This window comes from Venustampulla echinocandica (assembly GCF_003357145.1).
Source record: "Venustampulla echinocandica strain BP 5553 chromosome Unknown scaffold_0, whole genome shotgun sequence".
NCBI classification, from domain to species: Eukaryota; Fungi; Ascomycota; class Leotiomycetes; order Helotiales; family Pleuroascaceae; genus Venustampulla; species Venustampulla echinocandica.
Window position 1 is genome coordinate 7,550,648 of NW_022474205.1, and position 25,383 is coordinate 7,576,030.

The window sequence follows — 25,383 nt, forward strand, 5'->3', positions numbered from 1 at the left end:
GGACATCGCGCATTATCAAAGTTCGAATTTCGTTCAACGACGTATCATCATCACAGCAGCTTCTAGGCAGACCCTATCCCTATCATAAACTGAATGCCACCTGTAGAATTAGACGGTGCTGTTATAGAGCGGTGGCGGTTAGAAAGGCAGGAAGCGCCTCGGTACCGCAAATCGAGACAAACCAGACTAGGAATATCAATTTCCATTCTCAAACAGGTACTCGTACGGACATAAGATCATTACAACATTGAACCCAATCCCAATTCCAATCCAGCCCAGGAATATCATCACTCATTGCAAAAACAGCGTTGCTATATCATACAGTACAGCCCTTTACTACTTTTTCCCGGTCAATGAGTCGGTAACCATGCCGAGTCCGAGACCTTTCAGGATTCCCTTGATACCAAGTCCGCCCAAGAGGTTGTCCAAGAGGCCACCCAAACCTAATCCGCTGAGCTAGAAGTTGTTAGTATCACTCGAAGATGCGATTAACGAAAGAAGCTTACCAGTCTACCCACCAAGCCGAGTACTCCACTCAACAGCAATCCGACGGCGGCAAGAATCTGACCAAGAGGTTCTGCTAGCAGGCCCCATAGCGGGTTCAATTCCTTCTTAGCATGTGGCATGCCTGCAATTTTTTTCTTCGCCTGATCGATTGTCTTGGTGACGTTTTCTGTCAACTGCAATGGATTAGTACAATCATTCCACCCAAGTCGTCTTCTATCCAGTACATACCTCTTTCAGCACTTCCGCAAGCCTGTGTTCCTCGGGTGTTGCCTCTCGAGAAGCGGTCTTGCTCTTTGCATTCGCTTGTATTCTGCCATCAGGGTCCAATCCACGAATGACTCCGTTAGCCTCTTGGAGGATTTGGCCTCCTTCTTCGAGTAGCGGTTTGACAGTATCCACTAGTTTCTGCTCATCGAGCTCTTCCTTTGGCTGCCGCTCTGCAGCGTCTATAGCCTATTTATACATTAGTATGTATTACAAGGCATGTTTAGCATTGCTTACATCTGTGATCATTTTCAAGATGGGCTTGATTTTGTCGATAGATTGTTGGACACAGCCGGCCATCTGGTTAGCCAGCTTCTTGTCTTGTTCAAGCTGTTTCTTTTTTTCGACCTCCTCGGGATCCTCTTGCTCTTGCACTGGTTCGAGTGGGATGTCTTCAAGGAGGCTAATATGGCCAAGGCTTTGTCCCTTCGAGTTGACGATATCACCATCGTCATCGATCTCTTTTCCGATACATTTGCCAATGTCGCCTTCCACCAATTTCCCAATGACATCGCCATCATCGTCGAGAACGTTGCCATCGCGATTGATCTTTCGTCCTGCGACAGGGTTTTTGGATTTCTCTTTCACTTCCTCCTCCCATCTCTCGGTTTTACCTAGAGTGTTGCCATTCTTGTCCAATACATCCCCATCAGCATCGACTTCCTTTCCATAAAGTTTCTTAGCATCGCCCTCGGTGAGTCTTCCAATAATATCCCCTTTAGAATCCGCAACCTTTCCATCCTTGGTCACGGTGGGCGAGTTGAATCCTGCGAATGGCCCTTCTTTCTCTCCTTCCCTCTCGCTTTCTGGAACCAGCTCGGCTCGGCCGACAATGGTTCCACCATCATTCCACACATTTCCGTCCTTATCACACATCTTGCCAGCAAGCTTCTTTGGGTCTCCCTCGGCAAGTCGTCCATAAATTTGGCCGTGGGAATCGACTACGTTGCCAACCTTATTAACTCTCTTCCCGGCCAAAGCAGAAAGATCGACAGCTTCAGGCTCAGGTTTGTCTGGTTCCTCCCATCTCTCGGCTTTACCAAGTACGTTCCCGATCTTGTCGACAATTTCCCCGTCCTTGTCAACCTTCTTTCCCGCAAGTTTCTTCGCATCACCCTCGATCAATTTGCCAACAATCTGTCCTTCGAAGGTAACGTTCCCTTTGCTATCGATGACAGTATCAGGAAAGTCCTCGAATGGTGCTCCTGAATCTTCCTCCCTTTCGTCCATTGGGATGAGCTCAGCAGTGCCGATAACCTTGCCAGAATCGTTCCAGATCTTCCCCTCAGCGTCCACCTTTTTCCCTATTAGTTTGGGTACCTCGCCATCGGCGATACGGCCGAAGAGCTTGCCATTATCGTCGACGACATTGCCAGCCTTGTTGACTTTCTTGCCTTCTAAAATGGAAACATCTTTGGCTTCAGGGGCTTCAGGGATCTCTTCTTCCTCCTGGTATCTTTCAGCTTTGCCCAGAACATTCCCATTCTTATCCAGAATATCACCATCTGCGTCAATTTTCTTGCCCTCTAATTTCTTGGCATCGCCTTCGGCAAGCTTTCCGACAATCTTTCCCTCGAAGATAACATTGCCTTTGCTATCAATGATGCTGTCTGGAAAATCTTCGAATGGAGCTAGTGGTTCGGCTTCTCGTTCAGATTCCGGGAGCAGTTCAGCGCGCCCTAGGACCTTCCCGGCATCGTCCCAGATTTTGCCTTCCGCATCCACCTTCTTGCCAGCTAATTTCTTTGCTTCGCCCTCAACAAGGGTGCCAAATGGATTGCCATTCTCATCGACAATCTTTCCGAGTTTGTTGACTTTCTTGTCTTTAAGTATCGACAAGTCGGGCTTCTCTTCTGATGTCTCTGGCTGTTGTGAATCGGATACTTCGGTCTTTGAGGTTCCGGCTTTTGATCCATCCTTTTCAAGCAGTTGGGGACTCAGCTCTGCTTTGCCAATGACGCTGCCGCTTTTGGCTTTCAGATTCCCTTCGTCGTCGATCTCCTTGATTGAGGCTCCGACAAGATCTTGAGGTTCTCCTTCCGCGAGCTTCCCGATGACGTTGCCAGTAGCATTGGTGATATCACCGTTATCTTGAACACCGAAAGGCCCTGCGAGCCCGGGCTTCTCGATACCTTCGACAGGTTCCGACCGTGCCTTTGAACCAACTTCTTCCAAGTCACCGACGCGACCTACCACGTTTCCTTCACTGTCGACAATGTCTCCTTCCTGGTCAACCATGCTGCCCTCGAGTTGGGATGCATTTTGACCCTTCACGTGGCCGATGACATTTCCTTCATCATCAACTACATCCCCATCTTGATTGACACTACCAGCTACAATAGCTTCAGTGCCCTCTTCGCTTCCTTCGTTTCTTTCTTGCTTCTCCTCCTCACTTCCCCGTTCGTCACCAGTGGCAAGTCCATCGACTCCGCTGTCAGCTTGGTCGTCGTACTCTTCCTTCTGAGTATCGTCAACGGTCTCAGCGGCCCGGCTATCCGTCTCACCAAGCTGACTTGGTGCTTGTTCTTGGGCCTTTGAACCCTTCTTCTTTGAATTCTTCGGCGAGCCAACCTGACTGGCCGGCTGTGTTGCAGTGTCGGCCATGATGGCTACTTGTCGCTAAAGGACTCGGTCTAGTAACTTGCGTTCGACTTGGTATATATCTATGATAGTACTTCTGAAATATTAAGTGTGATCCGAGTGGAAGTGCTTGTATAAATTGTCATGAATCAAGAAATATAATTCCAAGATAGTTCCGTCCAGGCGCCGTCTTATATGGGTTATACGAAGCCAAGAGGGGCATACCCATATGTTTCTTGGGCCTGGAATACCAGAAAGCCTACGTCATCAATCCAATTAATGACAGTACAGCAATTTCAGACCCCGTGTAAATCATTGCATCCATCTACGATCTAGAGGGGCTTCTTACACAACGGAGACCATTCATCATAGGGGTCAACGAGTATCAAATTGCTGCTCGCGCTTATCCCCAAACGGCAAGCGGGTGAAGATCATGATCATTGTTCTATGATGCAGCAGCACAGCACCAGGTTATGGGCAAGGAACATATCAGGCTTTTGGGTCTGGGGAACAATTTCCATGGGGCGGACACGACATAAAATCGGGGACAGGCGGAGAGGGGTCCACCAGCGGCTACAGTGCCGTGGGTAGGGACGTTGTGAGTGGGTGAGTGAGGGACTATGTGCAGTACGAAGTACGAAGTACAAAGGACTGCTGTGTTGGCGACCCTTGTTGTGGCAGAAAGCGGGCCATATCGTTGCATCCCGCGATTTGCCACTGATGGCCCGCAGTAAATAAGCTGAAACGATCGGGACCGATAATACTTTCCTTGATCCTCGTTCTTTCAAAACTTGGTCTTGGTCTCTTAACTCTCCGTACATTACATCGTGGCGTGCCAGGACTGTGTGGCTGTGGCTGTGGCGAGTGCACATCCATCATCCACGATCCGAGGTGGCAAATCAGCCACGGCGCTGCAGGGAAGTAGTTGTGCTCCACAGTGACTTCATACAAGTTCAAGTTCCCAGCTACAGAGTTACCAACATCAGCCAACGCGTCAGCAACGCGGGTTCTTCTGCATCTGCCAGGCAGGTTGCTTGTACAGGTACAGGTACCTGCATTTCCTTGTTGTCGAGTTATGGCGTTATCTGTTATCTGGCGCTACATGCTGTGTTGCTACTTGTCGCTCCCTGCAACTGCGGTTGTCCTATTCTCTCCCATCCCAGACTCACAGAAGCCTTCGAACTCGGTAGCAGTACAGTAGACAAGAGAATTCCGGTCCCTTACAGCGCAGTTCAATTTCTACTTCCCGGTTTTAACTCACATGGTGCCCATCCTTTGCCCCACCCTTCCCATCAGCTGCAGGCCGTATACAGATCAAGGTCGCCGTCGGATGAAGCCTTGAGCGATTCGAGCTCCTTGTGTCATCGCTACTATTTCCCGCAGTCGCGCTCACCAGTATTCCGTCATCGAAGCTCGCAAGACTCCAGGTCTGTTGGGCGTCAGAAGAAAGCCCCCTTGGACACGGCCCATTCATAAAACCAAAACTCAACCGCTCATGATCTTTAGGTTCTCGACTTTCATTCTCTTATTCTTCGCTCCGCTATATATTTCTTTGGAATCACTCAATATGTCCGCCCCTGCCCCCCAAACTCCAAAGACCCCCAAGACGCCAGTCAAGTCGGCTGAGAAAAGCGTGCCAACACCCAAATCACCCACCTCCGTCAAGAAGATTCTGCCTCAAAATTCAGCACCAAGTCCCAATCACGTCAAAAAACACGTTTCGAGGGGATCCGAAGACGCAAAAGCTAAAACATCTCCACTCGAAGATAAGGCACAGCCAGACTCCCCAAAAGAACACTCTCATCCGAAAACCCATTCCGAGCAAGCGTCGAAGTCAGCCTCAGTAATGTCAGAGAAAACGTCATCTAAGTCCAAAAATGCCGGTGACGACGGAGTCGTACCAAGTCCAAAGAGGATGGTCAAAACGAAGCCAACTCCACAGCCCACCGCTGAGGACAGCACACCAAAACCTGATCAGGTCAGCAATGCTCAAAATTCTCCGAAGACGATGAAGAAGAAGCCCGCTCCTCCATCTGCACCTGAAAGTGACCAGCCAATTGATCATAATGCGCCCAAACCCGAACATCACGATAGTGTCCAAGATACTCCAAAAAAAATGATAAAGAAAAAACCGGCGCCTCCGTCAACACCCGAAAATAACCTAGAGAAGAAACAGCATACTCTCGATGCACCTAGCCCTGCGCAACCCGCTGAACAGGCGGATAATGCTCCAAAACCAGCCAAAAAGATGATAAAGAAGAAAAGGCCATCGTTACCAGCGGAGCCTGAGAGACCTTCATCAGATGATAATGAGCAGCCTGAAAGCTCACTACCGAAACAGAAACCATCCATCCCAAAAAGTGACAATGCCCCAAAAATTATCAAGAAGAAACCGGCTGCTCCAATTCCTGAACCAAATTCTGAGCCAGAGGACGAAGAAGAGAGCCGCAATGAGGAGCACGAAGAGGCACACTCAGAGGCACGCGGTGAGGGACACGAAGAAGAGCAAGAACACAATAAAGGATATGAGGAAGATGATAACTTCAACGATGACGAAGAAAGCCATCACCCTGATCGCCATCAATATCAAGGTGAGGAGTCAGTGGCCCAGGATGATGAATCCGAGCAGGGTCAAGACGATACCGGGATAGAGGAAGAATCGGTACAGCATGGGCATGATGATCAAGATGAGAAGGCCCAGGTCGATGAACAAGAGGAGAATAATAGCGGCGAAGAGTACGAAGAGGAAGATGGCCATGAGGATAATGAAAACCATGAAGATCACGAGGAACACGAAGATGATGACGACAATAATGAACTTGCGGCCCTGGACAAGGCTCCTGATGGGGCTACTGGCATAGGTCCTACAGGTAACGTCGTCAAAGAAGGCCAGAAAGCGGTCAGGTCAGGCAGCAAAATGGCCAAAAATACAGCCGACAGTGTTCAGGACAAAGCTCGAGATGGTGGTGACACCACACAAAGGAAAGCAAAGAACATGGCTCATGATGTGTTAAATTCTCCACAAGGATCCCCGAATTTCACTCAAGATAAAGTTGGTGGTCCTAGCCACACGATTGACAAGGCCCGGAAAATCGCAAAAGGGTCAGCTAGCAAGGCCACTAAGTCTACCAAAGATGCCGCTGGCGGCGCAAAGGAGAAATTCGGCAGCTTGGGTAGCAGGGCCACGGAGGGTGTTGGAAAACAGATGGAAGGTCTGGGGAATACTGCAAAGTCAACTTCTGATTCTGCAGGCGATGTTACCCAGAAGGCCAAGGGCGGCAGTAGTATGAATAGACTCAATGGGGTCTCCAAGGCCGCCGGCGAGGTAAAACGCAAGACTGGAGACACCGCCAATGATATATCTGATCAAGCGAAGGGTATAACTGGTAACATAATCCCAGGCGAGATCACTGACACCGTTCAAGATCCTACGGATCTTGTTGGCCGTGCTGAAGGAGCTACCGGGGAAGTAACAAACAAAGCTAAAGAGACCGCTGAGAACACTGTCGATAAAACACAGCAAACTGCAGGAGGCGCTGCCAGTAAGGTTAATGGTATTTCTAACCAGGCTACCAAGGGCGAGGTGCAGGCTACTACTAGACAAGCTGCCCAAGTTCTAGAAAGCGCCAAAGGCCTTGTGGGCAATAAAGTCGACAAGTCAGGCAACATCGTCGATAGCTCCAGAAAAGTCCAAGGCAAAGCTACCGGGGATGTGCAATCCACGGCCGGAAAGAAAGCAAATGAGTCCGGCGAAATCGTAGATGAAAAATCTGAGAAAGTCCCTAGCAAGGTGAGCGATATTGGGGACAAACCCAGAACAGGCCGCAGTCTATCAAACGTTCGAGAAGATACAAGCCTACCAAACCTAAAAGGCATGGAGATCATGCAGCAAGACGGGAAAACCGTCATCAAAGCAAACGAAAGCGAACTTAGGGATCAGAGTGGTAACTCTGGCTCAGGTGGGATTGAGATTGCAGTGGAGACTACTAAGGAGGGCATGTATCTTACGATCAAGATCCCAGGCAGCTTTCAGCAGCGGTGACTTCTTTTTCGGTGGTTTTGCTTGCGCTGTTATTTATGTTTAGGGGTTAATAAGGATGTCAATAGGCTAAGGTTGCATTGTTTTCTAGCTTTTATGAAAGGAGGTCGAATGAGTGCTGAGGATATATTTCTATTCATTTACGTTTCTATATTTGTATGTTCAATTGGGTAATTGGGTAATTTTATGGATTATGAGCTGTCAATACATGTCTTCCTTCACACATCTTATAAAATATATGTGTGGTTTATGATCAATAGCTAATCTTGGCCCTTGTGTCCTTCATAACTTCCCGACCATTTTGTAATTCTTGCCTAACCTCCGATAGCTAGGAGGGTATGCCCCCTACCACAATAAGTAGGAGGCATTATCCAATAATACTCCCAAGCTCTTTCAGCCACATGCCATGGCACTTCACATCCTCATATCACATCACGTCTCCTCAATCTCCAGACTTTCTACATGAGACAATACCAGCCACAGAGAGACCCTGCATGTGTCCGAAGTATGCGAAGTTTGGCGGGGTTTGCCTTATGATGTAATACATGCACGGGAGACATGGAGCATGCATGATCGACTGGAGCTGACTCAACAAGATCAACCCGCACTTTAGTCCAACTTTCAGGTTTCGAGAAGGGCGGGATGAAAAGCCACACGTGGCGTGCAGCTTCTAGGTTTTGAAGGGGGGAAGTTAGAGGGGGTGCTTCATGTGGCGTCGCCACGGTCCAAGGATTATGAGGGAAAGGGGGAGCAAGGAAAGGAGGGTAGTCAATAGAGATCCTGTTTTGGGTGATGTTAGATGGTGCTCAAGGTGAAGTGGAGTTTTAGCTAACGTCGATGAATGCAGCATACTCGGTAGGCAGAAATTTGTGGTTTATTGATGGATGAAGGGTTCCGAGGAGTGCCGCTCTTGGTGGGGATAGTGTGTAAGGTCTTCAAAAATCCTATGGTGGATTGGGCAACTGTGTCTGTTGGTAGTTTAATTTTGAGCATCTTAGCCTAGTCTTTTAAAAACTATAAGTAAAAATAAAGCCGTACAATGGCTGTTGTTTTATAAAGTCTAACAATATTGGAAGGCTAGTTTCTTACTCGATCCATATACGCGTTTTCGATATATGTCTTCGACTTAGGATCTCCTCATATTTATTCTACTCCACTACACACTACCATTCTGTAATGATAAAACCTTTCCTGTTATGTTTCATCCACGAATTCAAAGGGACGAGGAGACGTTTTTCCAATTTCCTATAGTTAGGCACTTCGTATCTATATGATACTGGATTTATTATATCTAGAGCAAAATTCCGAATCATGAACAGGACCTCAAGAACCTCATCAGAGAGAAGGCACCCGGACTGAACGTCCAAACCGCTGTACCCCAAATATGAGACTCGGGGCGACCTCTCAGCCTGCGTAGAGAGTTTCCAGGAATGGCTACAGTCGCAAGTATTGTCTCTTGAACAGAGCGCTGCAACGCCGACAGCATTTTTGAACCCCTCGGTGGCAGTGGTTCTTGTTGCTCACTGCATGGGGTAAGAATTTCGCACAGGTAGATATGTCTTTTCGGACTATAATAGGAGGCTAATATTCCACTCCAGAGGGGGCTGCGTCGCGACGGACACCCTCTTTAGCATCCCCACCCACTGGCCCCCGAAAATAAATGCATGTTTCCCCTTTAGGGGGCACACTTACCTTCAACACACCTTTCAACGGCCTCGCTAGCTCCCACTTAGCATATGGTGCGTTCTCCCAATACCAGAGAGTTAGCGCTATCTGGAACACCATGTCCACGCTCTCTGGAGGTATAGGTCTTTCAACGGCATCAGCCGTAAGATCAGGGGCCGGAGCAGGAGCTCGAACAGGAGCAATTTTCACCTTAGCTCCGAGCTGGTAACGGTGGCAACTTCTCGCTGCACGCACTGGTACAGTAGGTGCAGTTGTAGCCGGAGGGGTAACGGCCTATATGCACCGCTAGGAGATCGGAAACTCCCTATCCAAAATCCACTTCCCTACTATCAATACCAAATTACTTCAAAAAGGAAAATATGCCAGGCATTCCGAAATCACTTCCCAGCCTGCCCAGCAAAGATAGTTTGGCGCAAAATTTGAACCCTGCCAATGTGGGCCTGAGTAGGGAGAGTATTGGGGAAGGATGTGCGTGGATGTCATCACATTTGGAGTTCGTTGGTGCATTGATGAAGCAGGAGTAGCTTTCTACGCGACTAGGAAGACTTAATCGATTGAGTGGGGTGGGGAGATGTAATGGTTTTACGAGTTTTGGGGATACCGGTTATTGGACAGGTGGCTATTTTGTCCCCAGGAGGACATTTTGTGCTATTCCTGTTGGTGTTGTGGATGATGAGAGTGAGAGTGTTGGAAAAGCAGAGGGAAAAGAAAACGGGTGGTGGAAAGAAGCAGCTAATGTGAAGGCAGGGAATGAGATTGTGGCGCACTGTAGTATATTTCAGCCTGAGAGGAATGTTGTGGTTACCAGAGTCTGCTGGAATTCGCTGGGGAGATGTGTGTGAGATTAGGGAGGCTGTCGATGGGTTTTTCCTAGATGAGGCGAGAGCGGCAAGAAGTAGAAGTGAGAGCGAAACTCTAGATGATGATGGGAATGTTAAGGGGATTGAAGAAATCCTGGGGAAAGGAAATTCAGGAAGTATAATCGGAGATGTAAGGAGTGAGAAAACCCAGGCAGATGAGGACGAGCAGGAGCTGAAAGCTATTCTCGCCTGCCAGGCGTTACCAGAGCCAGAAGATTGAGGGGTGAGCGAGGAGGTTTTAAAAGAGGCTTTGCGGATACCGTTACCTGCCGACGAAGATGTGATTTTAAAGGACGCCGGTGGGGTTCCACTGCCTGATGGGAAAGGATTTTCGGAGTAACTGTTAATCTATACTTGCCCAATTTATCCACACTATTAATTTACTCTTATATCCCTGACAAACCCAAATTATACACCAAGAAATGAAATCAATCTGACTTAATAGGACTACCCCGTCCACGAATAGCCACAAAGATGCGTAAGGAACGTGACAACAACCTCAAACATTGCCCCTCAGAACCACCTTATCAAGTCCGTCACCAACTACACCCGCGATGCCGTTTCTTCCCAAGTTATCACCCACAGTCTCACCGACGCTTCTCTGAACCCGGTCAATATCTTTATTACCAGTAATTTCCATTTTCTTTAAAGAGTCTATATTTTATGCTAATTTAGCTTTTTGAAACTGAAAGATGAAAGCGGTGCAGAAAAGGAACTAACCCTTTGCGCCATAGGATGCCCTGTTTTCTCCAAACCAACTAAGGTAAGTGTCTTCAACCCAGAGCGTGATCGACTCGAGGTATGTGGGTTCCTCCTTCTGTGTAATAGAGTCGGTGATGTTTTCTGCCATGGCTATAATGTGCTGTTGGGTTTTGCTGGACTGGTTGGTTTGAGGGGATAAGATATCAGATGAGTTGATAATCTTACCAGGTGTAGGCGTAATGTGTGCTAGTGGGGGGTTTAGCCTTTCAGATATATAGGAAATTGTAGGAAGGTTGTTACCCGGGACCAGCAGGATTCATATGCTGTGATAACTGAGCAAGTACAGGCTATTCAACCTTTGTAGGGATGGAGGCAAGAGTGGTGCATGTGATAAATAGCTAATGACGTATGGGGTTATGGTCAGACGATGGGGCTGGGGGGGGGGGGACCAAGGATTGTACTGGGCGTGTTTTCAGCTAGTGAAACATTAGGGAATAATTAACAAATTTCGTATTGTTAATATATTAATTTGGCCACCCAGAATTTGTAAATACAAGACCGGACAAGTCCTGACGCCGACATACCAGTTTTCAACCAAGTATTGTATGGTGTGGAGACGTGAATCCTATTGGTTTATAATATGGGTTCATGAGGAAATGTAATAAATGCTCATCGCTGGATTTGAACCCCAATGATATTCGTATTTTTCATACCTTGCTAGCTGGGTATCTTAACAAATCAAAGTATTGGATCTCCCTTTTGCATCCTTGTTTCTCTTCTCGTCAACTCAATCTCCATGATCCTCTTATCCAACGGGACTCTCCCTTCTAGCCCATCGTCATCGACATCAAAATACAAAGCCCACTCACCCGGTTTCTCCTCAACAACAGTCCAACCTTCCCACCCATCAAAAGTCAGCCGCCTATCAATAGGGGAACAGTTCCACGGCCCAACTATATGTCCCTCGGCTTCCTTCCGTAGTCCGTATTTCACTTCGTACGTGTCTTTGTCGACGTAAATCCAGTTGAGCTGTGGTGGATCTTCTTGAATGGTAGAAACATAGCCCTCGCCTCGCCGGCCCCATGTGCTGTCCGGGTAGGGGAAAAAATAACCTGCAAAAAGATGGCCATATCCCCTAATGCGCTCATTGTCGTCTTCGTAATCCTCGGGAAATTTTGCCTTTGGGTTGACAGTTGTCACGTAAAGCTGTGTTAACGTTAGCTGACTTTTGTATAGGAAGGGAGAGAACTCGTAGAAAATAAGTGATTTGAAGAAACATTACCTTTTTATCTCGGAGTACTACTGTCCCACCGTGTATGTCGCGCGCTTTGCGCGAGGGATCTGAGCAAGTTACAAGGAGGTTGGATTTCCGGCTCCGATGCTTTTCTCTGGCATTCTGCTTCTGGCCTTGTCGGACAGCTTCAGTGGTTCCGATGATGGCGGGACAGGCGGCTATGGAAGTGAGTATTCCCAGTACCATTTTGAGAATACTCTGGGGAGTTTGTGTTGTGTTGAAACGGTAATTTTGGTGTGTTGGTACTAGTAACGTCGATTTAGGGAAATAGAAGATTTCAGCGAATAGTGAACTTGGGGCTGCAAATACCCGTAACACCCCCTGTCGCTCATTAGGGCTGTGTTAATCAATGATTAATGCTGTGTGAATGGAATCTTGATGGGAAATATTAGGTAGATTAAATTTAAGCTAAAAATTTAGGGATATCAGTTCGGCCTGGGCGCTTGGATCATGGGCTGAGGGGAGCGAGATCACTCAAATCGTTGCCTCGTTGAAATGACATCAGATGGCCTCCACCTATGTCTGTTCCTTCGGTGCAACTTGCAAGCCATTAATAATTGCATCAAGACACGAGTATGGGGTATTTTCTTTTACTCTGTACGGTGTCACAGGGAGGAAGGGCCACAAAAGCCACTTGGCAATAGGTCCAAGTGGGAAATGTGGCTAAACTTTTAGTCACACCCCTTAAACAACTATTTTCAGAACCTATACGTAAAATAGCTCCTCGTAGAATTTCACAAGCTCGAGACACGAGACAAGTACGAGAGAGTCGAGAGAGAGCGCAAAAGTACCTAGGCACCTAGTACTTCCCTACGGCTATTACAACCACGTTTTGTTGTTGCACAGACCCACAGACCCACCCGGCCCGTTAGCGGCCCGCTTCAAAAACTGGTAGCGGCGGTAGCCAATAGAAGTATGGGGAGTGGATGTATCCATCCTAGCTATTGGGCAGAAATGGAGCTTGTAGTCAGTACTTTCTCGAGTCTCCCGCAGTTTCGCCCCTGTTAACCTGGTTCTACTGTATCAGAGATCTCAGGCCTGACAAAGCGGCAACAGCTAAAAACGAAAGGGGTGCGCCCGATGCAGGATGACGCACATAGAGCCGCATGCGGGAGTTATCTACTGGAAACCTGTTTACAACTATGTCATAACATTCTTTACCCCATACCTTACCCCAGTAACTTGTTACGTACGTGGGTACATGTATTCCTGATCGATCCCCAGGGTCGATCCACTGACGTCGTCATCGGCCGATGAACTATCCCATACATAAAACGCTGACTATCTAGTTGTCGGGTCCCCTTTTCTCATCTCCACCAACGCCTGAATAAAATATAATCGGAAGAGGTTTCATCTCCATATTTAATCAAGCAACATTGCTTCACCATCTACGAGCCCACAGCCCGTCTTGTATCAAAGTCCTTGGATAAAATCCCTCGACATAATGTCTGACAAGTAAGGCCCACAGGTAGTTATGCCATGATTAATTACTGACCTTAATTCCAGCGAGAAAAGAATGAACACTACGGAGAACGAAGATCAATATGCCTCGGAATCGGAAGAGGAGCAGCAGCCTGAACCACAAGAGGAAGAGGAGCAGCCTGAACCACAACAAGAGAAACCAAAACAGGGGCAGCGTACGATGCAACGAGCACGTCAAAACAAACAACAACCACAGCAACAAGCACCGCTGAACCACATACCCCAGCAACAGCAACAGCAGATGACGGCCCCGATGGACCCACGCCTTACGGGAAACATGGGCGGCCATGGCGGAGCAATCAGAGAGTCGCGAATCAAGGACCGTCCGCAGCCAAAGGAGGTGCGGGACAGCAGTTTAAAAATCAAGATAGAGCTGGATCTTGAGGTTGAGGTAGATCTCTATGCTAGGGTGAAGGGCGATGTTACAATAGGATTGATGTAGTAATACTTTGTTTTCTTTAGGTCGACCTCTACGCAAGAGTCAAGGGAGATGTGACAATTGGATTACTGTGAGAAGTAAGTCGGTCCTCATGACGGGACATACTTTAGTAATTCCGAGTCAGTAGGTAGGAGACCGAGCTGATAGTGTTGGGTGTCTTTCAGACACACATCTACATCCTATCCTGTACAGTACGATCGATACCAGTTAGAGCGAGCGAGTCGAAATTGAATTGAATTGAACTTGGTGTCTTTTGGGTTGCTATCGTTTCTGCTGGGGTATGATTCCCGGACAGGGAACGTTGGGATTGTTACTAGATGTGGGATATCAGTGGCTGCTCTGTATAATATAAAGTCTGGTATGTCGTCAATATGGATCTTTGGTATTGTGCTGTTGATATATCTGTCTCACATCTACAGTGCTGTGTGCCGTGCATACCTACCTAGGTAGGTAGCGTTAGAGCTGCCGTTGCTTTAATTGTTTAGCCTATATGTAATCGTAGCCACCTTCAAGCAATCAAAAAAAAATGTCTAGGATATATTGATGACTTATATGTAATTCCTCTCCCTGTGCATCGGACGCTTTCTAAGTGATACAAAGACTAGAAGTATGGGGTACCGACTAATCATGACCCCGGTTACAAGACCCTAAGCACAGACGAATAAGTAAAGTAATAAGCTAAGGAGCTACGATTACGGAGTACTGGCCGAAGACACGAAGGAAAATTGGCGGTTGTGGCGGTGCGGTAGATAACGCACTGTCTCACTGGAGTTGGCCCCTCCCAGTATTCCTCATTCTAAGTGTAGGACTTTCCATGGCTAAAGCAGAAATTATGTCGTAGAGCTTGACCCTACTTCTTGAAGAAGAGATATCTATTTCCCATAACCTCCTCCTATATGCATATGTACAGCATGCGCCGTAATGCTTGGATAATCAGATCTCTAACCACCACTAGGCATCTAACAGACTCGACTAGCATTTCAATTCCTCAACATGTTATACTATAAATGCATACCTCAAATCTGATCCTCCTAAAACTTTATGTGTCGCCTTGTACTTCTTCATCGGCGGCCGGCATTGCAACTAGGTTTATTCTCTGCGGAACGGTTCAGTGCCTGCAGCTTGCCGTCGCATCGTGGAAAGCTTATCTGAACGCAAACTTACAAGAATGTTATTGTAACATCGCCCTTAATCTTCGCGCGAAGGAATATCTCAAGCTCAAGATTAAGGTCTAAGCGTATAGCGAAGGGCTTCTTCTTCTTCGACTTCTTCGGCAGCTTCTCCCCGTCGTCCTTCTGGTGCTCCTCCTGGTGCTCCTCCTGGTCCTCCTCTTCTTCCTCGCTCTCCTCAGCCTCACTTGTATTATCGCTCTCCCAGTCGTCTTTCCTCGTATTCTTTAAGTCTGGCATGTGCTTTGGTCTCCTTCCACATGCCGTGCATTTCGACTTTTGTCTAGCTTTGGCTTTAGACCTGCTCTTTGAGCCTTGTCTCTCTATTGAAACGCCAAAAGGTCTGCCACCCGAGGACTCAGCCCTTTTTAGGCTGAAGGCTCTTATTCCAGTCTCAAGCGGAGAATCTGAACCCCTATGCTTCAATTTGGGATTGGTAACTTTCGGCTGTTCTTCCTCCTCGGGAGTCTCGCCATTCTTCTTTGGGGGAATATCCAGTTCTGAAACCGGCTGGACCTCCTGCTTCTTCGCTTTTCGGCCACCGCGCTGGTGTTTCCGTCTTTGTTTCGAGGAATCTTGTGAATCGGCGGTGGACGGAACATCGGAGTAATCTAGGGGATAATTCGATCCTGGTTGGGGAGCCAGAAATTGCTCAGATTGACTGGTGACATCGTGCGCTGGATTGCTAGGTTGGTCGATGCCGATGTCATTCAGCAGCCGATCGTCTAGTGCTTCAACTTCGGAGATTGGGCCTTGCGACGCCATCATATGGAATATCGAGATATGTAGTTGATGATGTTTTGCGATCAGCGCTTTGTCCCTTTCGGTGACCAAGCGGTGTCCGCATATAATCTTGATAAGTTTACTCCGTATATATACATGCACCCCTCTGAGCACAGCAGCGGCATGCCGTGCCACCCTACTCCGTAATGCAAGTGAGCGCGTATGACGGAGGTGGCTGGCTCTTTTGGCCACGGGACCTACTCGAGAGGGATCCACAACCAAGATCATGATTATTATACCAGCAAAGAGGGGCCTATGGCCATACTTCTACCACTCGCAATAGACAGGGAAGCATCAATTACCTCAACACTTCCAGCTTTGGGGACAGTATACGGGGATGTGAGGTAGAATGACGTTGACGGGGCCTCATCCACAATACCAGGTTTAGGAATCGACCTGAAAATTATAACCAATATTTAAACACAGAGACGCTTCAAAGGACAAGAGCATATATACAGCTAGGTCAGTCAAGGTCAGTCAACACATACAATAGCAAACCACACCTCAATTTCGATTCCATCTACACACACACAAGACAACTACTCGTCCAACTCAAAAAACTACAACTTCTACATGATGGCAGGCCTCCTCGGAAACGTTACCAACAGCCTCGACAAGACCCTCACGGGCGGCGACGAGCAAAAGGGTCAGGGGGGTCTATTGGGTGGCGTGGGCGGTGCTGTAGGAAAAACTGTTGATGGAGCCGGAAATGCTGTCGGAAAGACGACGGAAGGCGTGGGAAATATTGCTGGTCAAACGACCAGCGGGGTTGCAGATGCTGCTGGGAAGACCACTCAGGGAGTTGGCAATACCGCTGGAGGCTTGACAAATACCGCTGGAGGTTTGGTTGGAGGAGCTACTGGTGGTCAAAAACAACAATAAACCCCTAGGAACTAGGCGGTGGATATCGCTGGCTGTGAAACTGTATTTTAGGATGAAGATTTGGAAGTCATGGGTGGTAAACAGTGGCTATATTAACGAATGACTCTGTGTACTGTCACCTCCCGATTAGCCATGACTGTATTGTGGAGGATGCGAAGTGAGATATCTTGTAGTGATTTCTTTTCGATTTGGCAAATAACACATTCTATGATGGCGTTTTGTACGACCCCCTGTTAGCTCTATATTTGACGTAAATAGCAGTGATATGAGTGAGAATCTATTAGAGTATCCATAAGGTCCAATAAACCTACTCTCATGGAGTATTCCCTATTTGCTTGCAGAATCCGCCTAAGACCGGCTGGCAATTTCTTGGGCTGGCTCGTTTTATTATAAATCATCAACACTTCACAGAATTGGTTTCAGGGCTAGTTACTATTTAAGAAGGGATCTATTTGATTGGAAGGAAAAGGATATAAGTTTCGATTTCATATCAGAAGCACCACGGTTTTACCTAGTTTGAAGCCACACAAAGGGGGGATTGACTGTAATGAGAGCCAATTTTATGAAATAATCTGATATTGCAAGTATAATACATACATCCTTGTGTATGTTCAAAGTCCCATAATTCAGGTCCTTCGGCATTCCAACTTACGTGAAACAGTTTTGTTCATACCGGGTATAGAGCACTTGTTCGCATGTCCCCCAAAATGGACAAGGTTGCATTTTGCGTATTTCACGAAGTGATATGGAGCTCTATCTGGCCGAAATTATGTCGGGCGCAAAGCCCATATGCGGCTTGTGGAGATTGATATAATACCAGCTTAAACCCATGTATCGCTCCTGGACATTGCAAGAAAAGCATATTCCATTAACTGACTAGCATTTTATCTAGAGCTCCATTCCCCAACTGTACTAAAGGACAAAAGAGAATATAACCACAGCCCAGATGATCACGACAATACCAATTATGAGTAGGGAAGTCTCAACTCAGGAAAAATTAGATGCGCCTTGTGATAACGGAGAACAATAGCATAGTATCCGTTTCGTAGGAATAGAAAGTGGGCATGGTGAACGGCGCCATAGATGCCCTGCAAGTTGTTACCACCAAACCAGGCACTCTTAGACTTTTCCCGGGAGTTTTGGTAGTCATAACTCCTGTCTCTTATACACATCTAGATGTGTATAAGAGATGGCCTGCAAGTTGTTACCACCAAACCAGGCACTCTTAGACTTTTCCCGGGAGTTTTGGTAGTCATAACTCTCTCACAACCTGTCTCTTATACACATCTAGATGTGTATAAGAGACAGTCCCTAGGCCATACCATAATAAACCAGAGCAGCAAATAAGGGAGTCTTGGTCGAGTCGAATATGCTGGAGAAGTTGATGCGAGACCAGGGAAAAGAGGGACACTCCCTAGTAGAGACCGTGCTTTGTAGGTTGTAGATGAAACCAATGCCAAAGAAGCCAGATATTGAAGGATTTTAGCATCCAAAGGTATCGACAAATTACAGATCATAATGGATATAGATGTGTCGTATAGCTGTCGGCTTTGATACCAAATCAGCCCAATGTAAGACGTATAAATGGTATATTCTATAGGACACCTTTCATACCATCTATTTCCAGATCTAAAGTAAATTAACGCCTTTAACGTGGTCATTATATCTTATTATCATCCATATACTTTATCCGGATTTCCACCGCACGTCTGTGGGCCTCTAACTCCTCTACTTTTGCGAGCTGCATGACGGCACCGCCCACATTTCTCAGGCCTTGAGCGGTGAGGTTGGCTGAGGTAATATGCTTTACATATGATCCAAGATTTACCCCTGAGTATTGTTTTGCGTAACCGTATGTTGCTACTCAACCATTAGAACCGACGAAGAAAGTGAGATCCGAGCGGGACAACAATATTTCAAAATAAGATAAGAGATAAACTTACGCAGTGAATGATTAACCCCCGCGGAGTAGTCGCCAACACTCTCCGGCGTCCACTCGCCGATAAACACGCTGCCTGCGTTTTCAACAAGTTCAACGACACTTGCAGCGTTCTTCAACTGTAGAATCAAATGTTCGGGGGCATATATGTTGCTCAGCCTCATAGCTTCTTCAATGTCTCTCACCACAAGCGTGACTGAGTGTTCAATTGCCCCTCGGACAATATCCACCCTAGGTAGCGCCATTGCTTGCTTGTGTAGCTCGTCTTCAATGGCCGAGAGTTCCTTCTCCGAAAGATCAACTGCAATCAAAATTACCTGGCTATCAATACCGTGTTCTGCCTGTGATAATAGGTCGGAAGCAACAAATGCCGGGTTGGCACTTTTGTCGGCAATAACCAAAACCTCAGATGGGCCGGCAGGCATGTCAATGCTGACGCCAGCGTTGGTATCATTACTGACAAACATCTTCGCAGCAGTGACAAATTGGTTGCCAGGCCCTAATATTTTGTCCACTTTACTTACGCTCTCGGTACCGTAGGCCATAGCTGCAACTGCCTGGGCGCCGCCTGCGAGTACAATTGACTCTGCGCCAACTTTGTGTGCAACGTAGACAATCTCAGGCGTAATGCTGCCATCGATGCGAGGTGGTGAAGCTAGGACGATTTTCTTGCATCCTGCGACCATGGCAGGGACTCCCAGCATGAGCGCTGTACTAGGGAGGACGGCCGTTCCTCCTGGCACGTATAGCCCAACACGTTCGATCGGTCGCGAGAAACGAGTGCACACTACACCTGGCATAGTTTCAACTTGAAGAGACTTTTCTTCCTTCTGGGCAGCGTGGAACTTCCGGATATTTTCGAACGAGACGTCGATTGCTTCGATTGTTTCTGGAGGAAGATCCATCAGAGATTTTGGAAATGGCGCTTTAAGGACAGGTGACCTGAGTGATGTTGCCTTCTCAAACTTGTGAGTATATCCCAAAAGCGCCTTGTCGCCACCTGTGCGAACGTCTTTGATGATTGGATTAACAATAGCCATAATTGACTCGGTAGATTTTTGCGATGGCCTTTGTAACACTGTTTCCAATTCTTCTAGGGACGTCGTTTCGGCAGTGTAGCGCTTCATGGTGATCCGACCACCTGTAGTAGCTGCATCGTTGTTGGCAACCTCTTTCACTGCCTGCTTAGTAGCTTCATTGGCTACCACACTCGTAATTCCCTCTTTCGCAGCCCATTTCCCCTTGGCATCCCCTTGTCTTCTTTTAACCTTGACGCTCTTCGCATCAAGGCTCCGTTCAATATCTGCAAGGCTAGCACCCACGCTTATAGCCTTCGTCAAAGCAAAGTATATCAGATCTGCGGCTTCAAATGCGACTTCATCCTTTGTCTGCGCATCGCACAGCTCCTCTGCCTCCTCCATTATCTTGGCTCGTAATAGCTTCTCGTCGGAGAATAAGCGTGCGGTGTATGACCCTTCGGGTGCAGCGCTTCTTCTTGATACCAAGGTCTTCTCGAGGCTTGATATCCCCCGAAGTTCGCCGAAACAAGTGGATTGAGGTAAATGGCAGAAACCTAGAGATTCTCAGAAAGTTATCATACTAAAGATTCATTTTCCTCACCTCGTCCCTTTTGCCGGACCACAAACTTCAGACAATCCTGGTCACAGTCCATGGAAATTCTCACGAGCTCTTGTATATCGCCAGATGTAGCGCCCTTATACCATAGCCCGCGTTTCCGGCTCTGATAAACACCTGTGCCGGTCTTCAAGGATTCTGCGACGCTCTCTTGGTTGCTGTATACCAACCCAAGAGCAATGCCCCTCTCATCTGTGACTACTGTCGGAACGAGTTTATCGGGCCGGTCCGAAACCCACGATCCTCCAATAAGCCCAGGAATAGAGATCTTCCCTATCGAGCCCTGCTCCACCGTCAAGCTCTCAGCAGGTATAATTGGTATGGCAGAGTGCGATTTTGCAAGTTGGACAAATGAGTCGAGCCCGGAGGTCGAGGCGGGTGTTGCAAATACCGGCGAGATCTTGCGGGCAGTTAACTTTTCCAGGGCAGGTTTAGAGGACGATAAATTCTCATCAATTTCCACCAGGACACCATTTGGGAGTGAGGCTGGGGCATCATCTTGTCCAGAAAGTACAGGAATCAGCCTGTTCCCATAAGGCTTCAATTGCTCGGCCTGGGTAACCTTGACAAAGACCTTCCGGGCACCGGCGTCCAAACATGTAATAATATCGGCGATTGAGTTAATTGCGGTGGCATTGACATATACCTCAATCGAGATGTGCCCCCCGAGGAACTGGAGGACAGTGTCAATATTCTCACTGGTTGCCGAGAGGTAGACGCATCCCAGGTACGACAACTGCTTCTGGGCAAGTCCCGGTCCATCTTGGAGTTTGGATTCCGCAGGCTGAAGGTCGGTTCCAAGGCGGACACTGGGGACGAAAGGAAGAGGTAGCGTGGTATCCATCTCGGAGCGTGTATTGTGTATGGTGTATGGTGTAGGCAGAGGAGGATGTCTGAGAGGAAATGGAGAAAGACTTCCACTTGACTCACTCTCGGGGAATCGGGGATCGCAGATTTTCTGACGATGTTGCCGACTGCTGACTGCTGACAGGCGGATGGAGGGGCAGGATTGTCGCCACCCCGATTAGGACTAGCGAGGGGCGTGAGCAGACGGCACCTTAAGTAATACCTTAGTAATCACGACCCAGACATGGTTGGTCCGTCTACAAAGATCGACAGTCCGTCGCGAGAACGGACATCTACAGCGAGGGAGACATTCGGGGTCCCGCCCATACCTCAAGCTTCGACGCGATCGCGATCGATGAAGACTTGAGAACTCTACCTCCAACCTTGAGGCTCACTTATACCACGATGGCCGACAATACTGCCCCCAAAACGAACGGGCACTCTTCCTCCCCGCTGCAATCACATTCCGCTGCTGCTGCTGCTACCGCAACTGCCTCCTCGCAACCTGCTCCTCCTGCCATGCCACCAATCCAGAGTACCAGCGTCCCAATGACTTCCGTCCAGGACAATGGCTTTGGCAAGAGGCCCCGCGATGCCCGTCTTATCCACATGCTCCTCTCTTCCCTCGGCGTCACTGCATACCAAGAACGTGTCCCATTGCAGCTCCTGGACTTCGCCTACCGACATTCATCTTCCATTCTTTCCGATGCCCTTCACCTGTCTTCCGACGCATATGTTTCACAACAGACTCGCGCAAGAGACGCGCCGCCGGGAGGGGGTTTCCGGGACGCGGACGGGCAAGTCAGTGCCAATGCCGTACAACTAGCCATTTCGAGTCGGTTACAATATCAGTTTAGCGGTGGGAGTGGCGGCGGGGGCCTGAGCAAGGAATTTCTGCTGGAGACAGCTCAGGCACGGAATAAGGTTGCCTTGCCGAGAGTTTTGCAGAACGAGTGGGGTGTTCGACTGCCTAGCGAGCGGTTCGTGATGACTGGTATACCCTGGGGACTTAAAGGGGAGTGGGTGACGGCTGATGAGGATTCGGGGGACGTCGTTATGGGCGGCGTAGGGCCTTTGGATGAGGGCGTTGAGGGTGGTGAAGAGGGTGGAACAATGGAGGATCTGTTCGGCGGTGATGCGGATCAGGATATGGACAAGGACGACTGACTGCAATATGTACAAATACATCCTGCCTGGCGCTGGGAGTTTTGGTGTTACGGCTGGGACATTGAGGATGGGACACTATATCCCGGTTATACTTGTTTATAATAAGAGGAAAATGAGCTTCTACAGCATGCATTAAGTATTACACAACCGTACATGCTTGGGGGCACTAGTCCACAGCTACGTATAGTAATAATTTAATACGACTAACAAATACCACTCGCCTACTATGGCCGACCTTTAACGACCTTTTAAGGGTGTTGTTTTTAAATCTTCTAATTGTTTTTATGTGTTTTGTATCTATCATTTTCTATTCCTGTTCTTGATTGATATATTGCCTTGTTTATATTCTACCTTTATTTCTTGGTGCTCTCTTTTTATATCTACTAGGTAGGCACTGTACCTTCGCGTTTAGTAGCAATAAAACACTAAACACTATAGATACAGGTAAACACGATTCCTGGCAGATTTTATTATATCAGAGCTAATAGATATGGATATAGATTCAAGGAGCTAAGAGGTACATGTTTAGTACGAAATACAGTTGATTTTGGGTTTTATTTTAAAGCGACGACATCCCGGGTTTCCGCGACGCACTTTATTTCTGCACTGGCAGGCTTTGACGGAACCTATTATTAGTCCGTTAAACGCATCGAATAGTGATATCCAGGTGCTCTACACCCTATACTCGGGACAGTATTAAGTGCCCAGGTACCTAGGTAGTTTGTTCCCGCACCCTGGCGAACCTCGAGCCAGCGTAATCATCCAATACTTCGTACCTCCTCGTACCTCCCTTACCTTACCTAGGTAGGTAATATGAGTAGGTCCTGGTGGCTTTTAAAAATATTACTTACCCGCCTACACGGGGCTCCGTATGTTAGTACATGTGCCATACCCTACCGGTACCCTAGCATGTGCCGAAAGTAGATCCAACAGTATTGGCGTTGCCGGGTCGTCTTCCAGAACCAATTCCATCCATCAGCCACTCGAGTACCCAAATAAGCGGACCAGAAGTAGTCCCTGGCGCTAGTGTGTACACATGCGGAATATCGAAAGCCAAGTGCCGCGCGCTCGTTGCCTAGTACCTGGTGGGATCCGATCGCGATATGTTTTGGCGGTGCGGTGGTGGAACTTGGATTCGGACGCCAATCGAGTCGCGGTTTGACGGTCGCAGAAGGTTGGGATCCCCCGCGGGTTTGAGAGAGAGTGGTCGGCGGCTGTAGGCTGCATGCAGTGGGAATAATTGAGGACAGGAACGAATTGGCAGCCATCGTGGTGAAACAATTGCCTCGCCCAGGCGCGGTTCGGAGCACAGACAACGAGGAGGAGGCCAAGCTAGAGCACTGCAGTCTGCTGTAGATTGCAATTGCAGAATGCTGGGCTGTTCGTCGTAATACGCGGCGGAATGCGTCCGGAGGGCAGCTGGACATCAGAGGCCAAAGGGCAAAGGGCAAAAGCTGCCAACGGTTCGCGCGATGGGGCTGACCTGGAATACTCCACATCGGCAGTTGGGAATCGCTTCAATTTTGGAGGGCTCGGGGTGGCTTGGGGTGGCGACAACACCAAATAATAATGGACTGGTGCCAGAACTACGAAGTACTTCGTGGTTGGGCACTTGGTAGTAAGTATAAGTATGGTACACGACGGAACTTGGTGCTAACTACTGTAACCGACGCACGAGTATCGACTACGGAGTCGGCAATCTCTGATTCTGTGGTACGAGAACAGTGCGCAAGGAGAATAAAGAGTCGTTCGTCCACCAAACTCTCGTCCCACCAACGGTACCACCGCCACCGCCACCACAGTGACCACAACCCCACAAGGCGACTCGGTACAGTAAGTACAGTACGTTCGTGCGAGGTAATAATAATAATGCGATAGCAACGCTCGCACCCATCCCGAAGAAGCTACCTGGGTACATGGACATGGGCTCGAACTGTACTCAGCTCGCGTCCAACTATGAGGTCCTCTTGTCCAACTCTCGTCCAACTCTCGTCCAACCTTTTGCTCGGAATCCTCAGCTGGCCCTGCGCTTCGCTACCGAGCCCAGACGCTCTCGGACTCTCCATCATCCATGGTCCATAAGAAACACGAAGTATTGCAAGGTGCCGCCAAGAAGGCTAGAATACCATCCTCTACTCTACCTCGTACATCCTACTCGAGTACGGGCATGACGAATCCACTATTCGGATCTCTCGGCCGGCTTATGACGCTGCCTCAGTTGGGCTTCCTCCTCCGTAGGTACTCATCCACCAGGCTACGGAGTCTGAGACTGAAGCTAATGGTTACAGATTATAGCCAGTCCGAGTGTGGACAGAGAGGGTGCTTCGTACTGCACTGTACCAGCGAAGAATTTACGGATCCTGTAGCAGGAAAACTCGAATTGTGCTGCCGTGCTGTGCATGTATGTATCGGTGGTTCTGTTGCCAGGGAGTCACATATGTCCACAGTGAAAAGTTGAAGTTGATCGAAGCCTGTACGCGGCCGCCTTCCAAGGAATAGATGGCTCCGATAACTGACCTGGTATAGCCGAGCATATTAAATTAAGCTTTAACAAGTGCTACTAAGTAGCGCTCGAATCCAAGTATGTACATGTACAAAGTACTCCGTAAAGTACCTACCTACCTAAGTACGCAATACGTGTCGAAGCTAACAGAGTCCGCTTCCAGTACTTGTAGCGAAGTACCTACTGGGTAGGTAGAAGGTAAGATACCTATGGGCGGTATATCAAACGACATCATCCGAATATTAGCAAAATGCAAAATGCAAAGACTTCAAAACCACCACCACTCCAGTCTACACATTACTTGAGTGGCTACAAAACTGCCAGGAGCCTTCCTTCCTAGCAGCAATGGATCGCGCACAGATGTGGGGGGGCGGGGCGTGGGAATACAGTACGGAGTATTGCCCCAAATAATAACGGGGCACGATCGACGCATTCCAGAGAATCAGCCTCTAGGGCTCTAACACCAGCCATCCCGCACCATCGTGCCATACTGACGGGCTGCTCAGGGCCTCGGACACAGGTACTACACGCGAAGAATCCACGAATCGGTGCCGGGTATCGCAGAACGCTTTGGCGCGGGCTGGTGCAGAGTGGAAGAACCCCGAG

General features: G+C 48.2%; 11 protein-coding genes across 11 annotated transcripts; 6 read left to right on the forward strand and 5 right to left on the reverse strand.

Annotated features, from left to right (window-relative positions):
* Positions 1–336: 336 nt before the first annotated feature.
* BP5553_02378 (uncharacterized protein) lies at positions 337–3,375 on the reverse strand (the record flags this gene model as incomplete). Its single annotated transcript, XM_032011001.1, has 4 exons — positions 337–456; positions 507–680; positions 736–960; positions 1,009–3,375. The coding sequence occupies 4 exons, from the start codon at positions 3,373–3,375 to the stop codon at positions 337–339; spliced, it is 2,886 nt and encodes a 961-aa protein (XP_031875055.1).
* Positions 3,376–4,918: 1,543 nt separating this feature from the next.
* On the forward strand, positions 4,919–7,393 carry BP5553_02379 (uncharacterized protein; the record flags this gene model as incomplete). Its single annotated transcript, XM_032011002.1, has 1 exon — positions 4,919–7,393. The coding sequence occupies one exon, from the start codon at positions 4,919–4,921 to the stop codon at positions 7,391–7,393; it is 2,475 nt and encodes an 824-aa protein (XP_031875056.1).
* Positions 7,394–9,173: 1,780 nt separating this feature from the next.
* BP5553_02380 (uncharacterized protein) lies at positions 9,174–10,156 on the forward strand (the record flags this gene model as incomplete). The annotated part of the gene is made up of 2 exons (XM_032011003.1): positions 9,174–9,218; positions 9,824–10,156. 2 exons carry the CDS (start codon positions 9,174–9,176, stop codon positions 10,154–10,156), a joined length of 378 nt encoding a protein of 125 aa, XP_031875057.1.
* A 279-nt stretch (positions 10,157–10,435) lies between these two features.
* BP5553_02381 (Uncharacterized protein) lies at positions 10,436–10,786 on the reverse strand (the record flags this gene model as incomplete). Its single annotated transcript, XM_032011004.1, has 2 exons — positions 10,436–10,590; positions 10,657–10,786. The coding sequence occupies 2 exons, from the start codon at positions 10,784–10,786 to the stop codon at positions 10,436–10,438; spliced, it is 285 nt and encodes a 94-aa protein (XP_031875058.1).
* A 590-nt stretch (positions 10,787–11,376) lies between these two features.
* BP5553_02382 (Uncharacterized protein) lies at positions 11,377–12,118 on the reverse strand (the record flags this gene model as incomplete). The annotated part of the gene is made up of 2 exons (XM_032011005.1): positions 11,377–11,844; positions 11,921–12,118. The coding sequence occupies 2 exons, from the start codon at positions 12,116–12,118 to the stop codon at positions 11,377–11,379; spliced, it is 666 nt and encodes a 221-aa protein (XP_031875059.1).
* A 1,258-nt stretch (positions 12,119–13,376) lies between these two features.
* BP5553_02383 (Uncharacterized protein) lies at positions 13,377–13,856 on the forward strand (the record flags this gene model as incomplete). Its single annotated transcript, XM_032011006.1, has 2 exons — positions 13,377–13,387; positions 13,439–13,856. The coding sequence occupies 2 exons, from the start codon at positions 13,377–13,379 to the stop codon at positions 13,854–13,856; spliced, it is 429 nt and encodes a 142-aa protein (XP_031875060.1).
* A 1,157-nt stretch (positions 13,857–15,013) lies between these two features.
* BP5553_02384 (uncharacterized protein) lies at positions 15,014–15,787 on the reverse strand (the record flags this gene model as incomplete). The annotated part of the gene is made up of 1 exon (XM_032011007.1): positions 15,014–15,787. The coding sequence occupies one exon, from the start codon at positions 15,785–15,787 to the stop codon at positions 15,014–15,016; it is 774 nt and encodes a 257-aa protein (XP_031875061.1).
* Positions 15,788–16,381: 594 nt separating this feature from the next.
* Positions 16,382–16,687, forward strand: BP5553_02385 (Uncharacterized protein; the record flags this gene model as incomplete). The annotated part of the gene is made up of 1 exon (XM_032011008.1): positions 16,382–16,687. One exon carries the CDS (start codon positions 16,382–16,384, stop codon positions 16,685–16,687), a length of 306 nt encoding a protein of 101 aa, XP_031875062.1.
* Positions 16,688–18,347: 1,660 nt separating this feature from the next.
* Positions 18,348–21,105, reverse strand: BP5553_02386 (Histidine biosynthesis trifunctional protein; the record flags this gene model as incomplete). Its single annotated transcript, XM_032011009.1, has 3 exons — positions 18,348–18,547; positions 18,631–20,199; positions 20,247–21,105. 3 exons carry the CDS (start codon positions 21,103–21,105, stop codon positions 18,348–18,350), a joined length of 2,628 nt encoding a protein of 875 aa, XP_031875063.1.
* Positions 21,106–21,512: 407 nt separating this feature from the next.
* Positions 21,513–22,274, forward strand: BP5553_02387 (TFIID-31kDa-domain-containing protein; the record flags this gene model as incomplete). The annotated part of the gene is made up of 1 exon (XM_032011010.1): positions 21,513–22,274. One exon carries the CDS (start codon positions 21,513–21,515, stop codon positions 22,272–22,274), a length of 762 nt encoding a protein of 253 aa, XP_031875064.1.
* A 2,071-nt stretch (positions 22,275–24,345) lies between these two features.
* Positions 24,346–24,640, forward strand: BP5553_02388 (uncharacterized protein; the record flags this gene model as incomplete). The annotated part of the gene is made up of 2 exons (XM_032011011.1): positions 24,346–24,508; positions 24,570–24,640. 2 exons carry the CDS (start codon positions 24,346–24,348, stop codon positions 24,638–24,640), a joined length of 234 nt encoding a protein of 77 aa, XP_031875065.1.
* Positions 24,641–25,383: the final 743 nt, after the last annotated feature.